This window comes from Diadema antillarum, unplaced genomic scaffold, assembly GCF_040938485.1.
Source record: "Diadema antillarum isolate AM-2024a unplaced genomic scaffold, OU_Dant_1.0 seq00000973_RagTag, whole genome shotgun sequence".
NCBI lineage: Eukaryota > Metazoa > Echinodermata > Echinoidea > Diadematoida > Diadematidae > Diadema > Diadema antillarum.
In genome coordinates, this window is record NW_027271815.1 from 514918 (window position 1) to 524215 (window position 9298).

Here is a 9298-nt window from a genome sequence, read left to right on the forward strand (position 1 = left end):
CAGTGTTAGATAATTGCCTTTATTTCTTTTTCTTTGCTAAGCAGTGTAACGAGGGGGAGAATTGTTTGTTGTATTTTACACAAATTTCATGCTTTGACCAAAGTCTCTGCAAGAATCTTCACCCATCCCAGCCCCCCCCCCCAAAAAACCAAACTTAAATATCTAAACAAAATTGTCTATAATGGTGAGAACAATAGTCGCAGCCAATGCGGTCAAGGTATATACAGGGCGATTAAAATCAACGCAAACAGGTCAAATGTGACTAAACAAGTACACCCCTTATCGTTCGCCCCATGCAGGTGACTAGAAATAGTCAGCAAACCGCATCAACCAGACACATTGTGCCATAAGAAGAAGAAGAAAAAGAAGAAGAGGAAGAGGAGGAGGAGGAAGAAGAAGATGATGAAGAAGAAGAAGAAGAAGGAGTCCTATGAAATTACCCAATTATTTACCTGAACAATCGTTTATAGCACACTTACATTTCATCAACAAAATCAACTTCTTGAGTAAATCTCCTTCAGCAGGCATTTAAGGATGAAGTAGTAAAACGACGATCACACGATTCTCCTTTTTAACACTTTCACAGTATTGTGTAAATCCAATAATGGATTCCAAGTACATAGCTATTATGTCGCAATACCTAAAGTTAAGAAAGTTATGTAACATTACATTTGAGAAGGTGATATTATTATGCTAAAGTTTTGTTCCGCTTTTTTGAAAGCATGCCTTAGTTCTCTACTCCAAATCTTTGCTGTGGATGAAGATGGTTGTAAAACATTGTTGTGCCAATTGGCAAATAAATCACAATGACACATGGTGAATTCCTGTTTCTGATCGAGCATTAATCCAAGCTAACATAATCCCTGTGCTATAATTTATTGTGGTTTATTCTTTAAATACAAATATAGCGCGCAGCTTATTGAATAAATGTGACTGCATAACTGCCAGTATATATTGTAGATATTATGTGGTAAAACAGCTAGGTATATATACAAATATCAAACCAGTCTGGAGTTCAAATTCAGAATCAAATTTCATTTTACACCAACGTGAGACATATAATTATTTTCTTTACCACTAGCAGCAATAACCTATAAGTAACAGTACATTATACATACACGCAAGACGAACCGGTTTGAGTGGATCGATGACAATATTGTTGCATGTCTTAAACCAGCGGTGGTCAGTCTGCCTCCAAGTTAATGAAGCATTAAATTAATCCACCGATTACAAATTGTTCTTTTCCTCAACTTTAAAGAAATAATTTCATTGAATCGTGGCTCAATCTTACCAGACATAATGAGGAAAAAGTAACGAGCTGAATATGATATGAATGCTGGGTTGTATCGATATTCTTGAGTGGAATTCAACGAAATTGAGGTCTACACATCCAAGACAGTGTATGCATCTCCATGTGCAAAATAAGGAAAACGTACATACATACATACATACATACGTACATATAACTCATTGTGATGATGACGGTTAGCTGTATGGTCATCACTAAAACTTACAAAACGCTGCCGAATACAAAGTTAATATTAACCTTGCCCCGGTACGTTTATGAAACCGCAGGTTATTATAGCTACCAAGATAGACATGGTATTTTCTGGAGTTTATATTGTAATTAAAAAGAGTAACGATGACCGAAGGTTTATTGGTTATCGTTGGACGCTGTTTGTGATTCTTACTTATTAAGAATACCGTCCAATATTTGTGATCGTTTGCCTTTATCTTGAGCCATCTACAAACAGTTGCAACAGTGCAAGGCAGTGATGTCCACTTCCAAGCGGTAAAAATATATCTTAGCAGATCACGTGCCTGCAGGATTAGGGCGCTCACGTGTCGGGAACAACGTGCCTTGTTCGGCTTTAAGCGTCATCTCCAGCCGCGAATCTCCCACATGCTCACAAACCTCGCACCATGGATGTCGTCCCGCAACTCACCGTCCTCGTAACCATTGGTTACCTACTCACCCTCTTCTTCAATTTCCAAGCGGGCATTCCACCGGACTCCGAGCTATCACTTGGTGAGTCAATAAGACTATTATTTTAACCAGGTAAAAGGGATCAGAGAAACTCTACGACTCTGAAACCATCTAAACTACTTGTCATGCTTGTGATGGACGATGGTCACTTGAACATCGTCAGGACAAAACAGAAGTACTTGTTTCTGTCCCCCCCCCCCCCCCATCACTCCGCCTTTCTCTAACTCCCCCTCTCTTTCTCATGTTCTTTTGAATGTTTGGTAAAGGTCTGTTTCGAAACTCAATCGGCAACCTCTCCGACAAGTACACGACGCCAATCACCCCGGCGGGGTACACCTTCGCTATTTGGGGTCTGATCTACAGCTCGTTTGCAGCATGGCTCGTCTATCTGATCACCACTCTCTTCCGGTCTAACGCTAAGGGCGCTGTTTACCTCAACCCACCAGTTATCAACGAGGCATTCCTTGTTGCCATGTTTCTTAATCTTACCTTCAACGTAACCTGGCTGTTCGCCTGGGATCGGACTACATTCATTTTGTCTCTTATTGTCCTGTACCTCATAACCATCTCCCTATATGTTGCCCTTTCGATCAACGCAACACGTGTCTACCAATACATCTTTGTCTTCAGGGAATTCGGACGGTAAGACACTGCATAATGCGTCAATTTTGTAACGAAGGTTATAACATGCAAGGTAATGGCGACACTGATATGAATATCATGAATATTAATGCGAATGATAGTGAAACTAACATTATACTTCTACTACTACTACTACTACTACTACTACTACTACTACTACTACTATATCTACTGCAACTATACTAATATCTGTACTGGTGATGATGATTATTTCAACGGAAGAGCAAATTTTTATCCCTAAGCGCTCATGTTGTTCATGGTATGTATTTTGTTGAAAGGAAACGCAAACCCAAAGAACAATGTGGATTGAATGAAAGCAGTAATAAGAACACATCAGTGAAAGTTTGAGGAAAATCGGACAATCGATGCAAAAGTTATGAATTTTTAAAGCTTTGGTGTCGGAACTGCTGGGTAGGGAGACTACTAGAGGTTATGACGTATGAGTGGACTACAATATAAAGAAAATATAAAAGGGAATTCAATAGAAAATAAATATTCATGAAAATTACACATTCCATCAACTTGATACTGACATATTTTAGGGGTAGCACTTATTCCCCCTCCTTTCTGAAAGCGGTTTGTCAAGTATTCTTTCATTTTGCTAGAAAATTGAATCTTTTGGAATTTCTTTTATATTTTCTTTATATTGTTGTCCACCCATACGTCATAACCTCTAGTAGTATCCTCATCCAGCGGTTCCAACACCAAAACTTTAAAAATTCATAACTTTCGCGTCGATTGACTTTCACTGATGTGTTCTACTAATGTTGCTGCTTTCACTCAATCCACATTGCTCTTTGGGTTTGCGTTCCCTTGAAGGCGACACGATTCATGAGTGCCAAACTCAATACCATTATTTCATTACATTTAATTGTTTGTTTACCTGGTTGGGCGTTGTGTGTTTGTATGTGGTTTTAAAGCGAACAATAAGGACAATGGTTGATGTCGAATAGACCGTTTCTGTAAATGTGCAAGTTCTATACATGCTTTGTATTTCACAAAAGATTGTCTTTATAACCACAAAGCTTGCCGGAGGCCTGCCTTACCTATATCAACTACTGATGAATGCTGTAAAAATCCCTGCCTTTTAGAAACTTAAAGGACAAGGTCACCTTCATAATACATATGAATTGAGAGAATGCAGCAATATTAATAGGACACATCGGTGAAAGTTTCGTGGAAAATCAGACAGTCCTTTCAAAAGTTGTTAATTTTTGAAGTTTCAGTGCTGCCATCGCTGGAGCTTGTGATGTCACATGTGCAGAACCATAATATTATGAAGAAAATATAAAGAAAGTACATCATAATTCACTTTTCTCGCATAATGAAAGAGCACTTGTTTCTTTTAGAAGGCAAGGGGAATAGTAGTACCCTTCATATACGTTAGTGACAAGTGGAGGGATTGTTTTTTTAATGACAGTTTGTGAAATTCTCTTTACATTTTCCTATATCATTGAACGCACGTGACATCACAAGCTGTAGTAGTCTTCTCATCCAGCAGTGACTGCGCAAAAACTTAAGAAATTAGTAACTTTTAAACAGATTGTCCGATTTTCCTCAAACTTTCACTGGTGTGTTCTATGAGTATTGCTTCATTTACTCATTCCACATGTATATGAAGGTGAACTTGTCCTTCAATGGGTCTAGGGAGCAAGTGAATACATGGTCTGTTACTAGTCTGTAGGAAAAACAATATCCATGCATTTTAATACATTACAAAAACAGTTTATTGCTTAACAGCTAGGGAATATTTTTTTTCTCGCCAGATTCGATCTCTGGGCGAACCGTGTGCTCGTCCAGAATGGTATTGCCCTCTACGCCACCTGGACGACTGTGGCAACAAAGGTCAATCTCTCCGTCACGCTGATGTACGTCTTCGGTATTGATGAGTAAGTAACACTCTCTTGGGATAAAACAAAAGTAATGAACGTTAAACTATGGATATAATGTGACGTCATCATCTGTTACAATCTTCAGGCGATAACATCACCAAGTTATCAACATCCCCTTAGTCGCTCACTGAACGGTATTTTTACCATTTTCGTTCTGGAACCCGTTGAGGACTGACTGATTTTGCTACAACACGCATTTCCCATAGACCCTTGCACGACTATACGCGGGACTCGTCCTGAACGGGTTAAGATGGTTATAATAGTTTGGAGTTGTTAAATGTAAGGGATATTCCTTGCAGAAGGATAACATGTAATTTTATAATCTTTGTTACATTTATATTTTTCTAACGAAAAGTGGTGTAGAAATGTCGGTGAAAGACGAAAATCAAATTAAGGATTAGGTATAACATTTATAAGACAACAATTCTGGGATGTCTATGGGTAATGGAGATACATCAAAGCACAAAATATTACGAAGACAACCCCTCAGAAAATCCATTATTTCGTCCACGAGGGTGCAAGAAAGAGGTGTTTATATTACCCTATCTCAAAGGGTTTCTTTAATAAATTTCTTGTATCTGACAGGGTAACAACGGTGTATGTCTGCCTCTTGATCCTGGCCACCGAACTCATCACGTACTTCATATTCGATTGCTTCATTTACGACCGCTACTCACGGTACATCCTCATCGTCTACCCCGCCGCCATGTGGTCGCTAGGTGGCGTCCTCGTAGCCAACATCACTAACCCGACCAGTGTTCAGGCGGTGCTGGCGTCATCTCTCTTCGCACTTACCTTCGTCTTCTTCGTTATCAAAACGGTACTGGTGATCATCCGCGATCCCGTCTACGTTGTCGCCAAGCTGAGTGGTTCTGACAAGTCAGTTTATTCCCGCTTAGTCTAGAAGCATCATATTGTGAAGATATGCAAATCACGAAAATACGTTAGGTTCTCGAGGAGGGAAAAAAGGACCAAGCGGTCCAATGCTTCTTTGAATCGCAAGGCAGAACTTAAAAGACGGAGTATCAAGAAAATTCCGAAAGCTGAAATAGGGAGCTTTATAGGACTGAAAGCTTGAAATAATACTTCCGCGTCTCGATAAGATGCGTATAGAGTCGCATACTTTTCTTGTTGATATCGCGACACTCCGTATCTGCATGATTATTGTACAAATGTAGGTAGAACTTTACGAAGTCGTCATGCCGAATCGATTATGTTCCATCTCACATCTTCTTGTGTGTAACGTATTTGAATAAAATGATATTCTAACCGGCTTATAGAACAATGCATCAATGGTAACGGGGGTAGAGTGATTTTAGACAAATAGCCAAGAAAACTATAATAGAGAAACTCAGAATGTCAACAGATTAGCAACTATAATTTCCGTTACAATAAACATTCTCGACTCACATCGACACGAATTTATGATGACTTTGTTCAAGGTGTGCTGAACTTACACGTTTTCAAACTCATTAAAAAGACTTGGGGAACAAGTCGTTGTTTAAATGTGATTGTCGCTTATCCTCTTCTTGGAACACTGGTATACTGTAAGATAGTCAATATCTGTGTCTGATTATTAAGTCCGTCTGAAAATTTGACTTCCATTTTGACTCGTGCTCTCTCTGTCACAGTAGACGTGACTACAATATCGAGTTTACGATTAAAGTGTTAAAGGCCTTTCCGACATGAACTTGAAATTTCTCAACAGTTTCCTTGTTTACTTCAAAAGTTAAATGACGTATCGACATTTTTTTGCAACATTTGATGAAAAGAAAACGGCCTATTACATCAGAATTTAGCATCATCTAATTCTTTGTAGTTCATTCGATACTTTATGTGTTAGTTATTGATCGCATTGTTAACGTTCTCTTCTAAATCCTTTCTCAGCTAAATTGTAAGCACAATCATGGTCAATATCCTGTGATCTACTTGTTGTATCTTATCCATAGTATTTCATCTGTATTAAGAATGTTATCTATGTATAATTTCTCCGTCTGTGGTCTGAATTGATTATAATTATGTAAAATGCACAAAGAATATCTTATTACATGTTGTACAAAATTGTATTTACATTTCATTGTTCTTCATTGTCCTGTTCTCGATCATAGACCTTAGGAGATAGAGGAAGAGAGATTAAAAAAAGAAGAGAGAGAGAGAGACATATATATATATATATATATATATACATATAAATGTATATGTTTATGTATATATACATATGCACATAAATGTATATGTTTATGTATATATATATATATATATATATATATAAATGTATATGTTTATGTATATCAATGTACCTTGGAAATAAACTATGAAAGGACAGATTGAAATGAGACTATATTACGCAATCCGATCATTTTAATGTTGCATTCTATTTCAAAATTCAAACAGAAAAAAAAACTAGAATGGAAACGGTTACGTGCAAGTGACTAGTTTTGTAATTACGTGTATTATGATAATAATATGACGTGCACAGAAAATAGTCTGACAACAGCCAGTTTTTTAATAATAACCTTCCGTATGGAAGAATCCAACGTGACACCATTCACAATTAATATTCCTTAAAATGGTATGAAGTACTAGGTGTTTCAAAAAACATTTTCCACTTTTGATCATTAACAGCGCAAAAACTATTCATTTGATAAAACTGTCATTGATATGAGTAATAGCTGAATAATGTACAATTTTGCTGAAGGCAATTTGGATGCGAAAGCATGAATCAATTTCATGAAATCTAAGATTGATTTTGAAATAAGGTTTCAGATTTTGGTCAAATTTTAGCCCTCTGTGCAAAAATGAACTTTGCACAGGAACCAATGATGTGTCTGTGAGTGTGTGCTGACAATGGCCCTGAACAATGGACATGCCTGAACTACCTGTTCACTAGGCGTCAGTCTCGCGCTCCCTGGCACATGAATGCTTAATCAATAATTCATGTGGATTGCCCTGGGCAGCGTTTTTTTAAAGAACGCACAGATTGGGGCATGGCGCGGGTTAAACCTATGGGAAAAACGTTGGGTAAGGGTTTTTGGTTAGGGTTAGGGTTAGGGTTAGGGTTGGGGTTAGGGTTAGGGTTAGGGTTAGGGTTAGGGTTAGGGTTTGATGGTTAGGGTTAGGATTAGGATTAGGGTTATTTTTAGGGATAGGGTCCCCAATAGATTTTTAGGGTCCCCAATCTGCGCCGTCTAAAAAAAACACGCCCCTGGGCACTGCTAGTCTGAATTCATGCACGGTAAAGGGTAAAACATATGCACATGGAAACGTAAGCACATGTTTCCATGTGCTTGCAAACACCAAATTTCATTCCAGTTGACAATCATTTTCAAATTTTGCTTTACATATCACTGAATCTGGGATATGAATAAGCATAAATGATCTAGAGTTCTTCATTTTGATACAACTGTCTACTAATCCGACAAATTTGTCGCTTTTTTTATAAAAAGAGATCATTTTTGGTAAAGAGTTCAGCAGCATTTTTCACTAGGGCAATTCGTTTCACAGTAGATTTATTCAAGGCTCCATATACACAAGTGTATGCTCTATACTGATTTTCTTTGCTTCCTGTCACCATGTTTACGACAGAACAGAAGATATTCATTGTAATTTCGTTTTTCAGAAGTAGGGAGAGCACTGTCGCCACTCAACGACAGTATCGGCAGGCGTTTGACTTTACACAGATACTGCCATAGGCTGAATAAAGACTAGTTGTGATAGTGGAATTTCTCATGAATAAATAATGAAGCATTCAAACCCTGGCCATTGTTCAGGACCATTGTCAGGGTGTTAACCAACACACTCCCACACACACCCATTGACCCCTGTGCAAAGTGAACGTTTTGTACAGAGGGTTGAAAATAGAGCAAAATCTGAAACCTAACTGTGAAATTAATCATGGATTTCATGAAACTGATTTATGCTTTCATATTTAAACTACTGTACCTCCAACAAAATTGTACACTATTCAGCTATAATTCATATCAATGACAATGTTATCTGATTTATAGTTTAGGAATTATTAAGAATCAAAAGTGGGAAATGTTTTTTGAAACACCTAGTATTACCTGAGAATAGAGGAATATTGTAACAAAATATTAAAGAGAAGTCCATTTTTCAAAACGCATACATGAAGACGAAGCAAAAATACAAACGCGCGTGTTCGCACTCCCAGAAGTATTCGAAAGGTGTTTTTTTTTTTTTTTTTGGGGGGGGGGGACTTTTATCAAGAACACGTTGCCAAGATGAATAAAATTATGATTTTATAAGTTATGGTATAAACTAAACATTAATCTCGTGACGTCACGTAGCAAATCAAATGAGACATTTCGTATTGCTGATGTTAATCGTTGAAAAGCAGATTGTCGTTGAAAATATCAATACACATTTCACCTACATTTTGAGTAGTATACTACATCTTGATCCGTCCAAACTTCTATTCAATACACCACTTCCCAGACGAATTGAACCGTTGGATCGGATTTGAGGCCAGCATTGCAGAAAGTGAGCCCAGGAGAGTCTTGTGGATCCGATCATCCAGTCAAACGTGTTAAAAATGTTTGCACTTGAACTGAGTTGATCTCTTTGTCACAATTTAAAGTGTTTTATACCGAGCGTGTATTCCCACTGCGCAGAAGATTTTCATAAAGCCCAATTGCCTCCTGAACAATGTAGTCCCCATCATATATTGTCATGTGCTCGTTGTTATTGAGTCATGCACCCTTGCAAACTGTCATATATAGTCAACTTTAAGGGAAGAATGTTATTCATTCATAGCTCA

General features: G+C 37.8%; 1 protein-coding gene across 1 annotated transcript; it reads left to right on the top strand.

Annotated features, from left to right (window-relative positions):
• The first annotated feature begins 1923 nt into the window (after positions 1-1923).
• On the top strand, positions 1924-5425 carry LOC139742020 (uncharacterized). Its single transcript, XM_071652581.1, has 4 exons — positions 1924-2029; positions 2254-2629; positions 4396-4518; positions 5107-5425. Exons 1-4 carry the CDS (start codon positions 1924-1926, stop codon positions 5423-5425), a joined length of 924 nt encoding a protein of 307 aa, XP_071508682.1.
• Positions 5426-9298: the final 3873 nt, after the last annotated feature.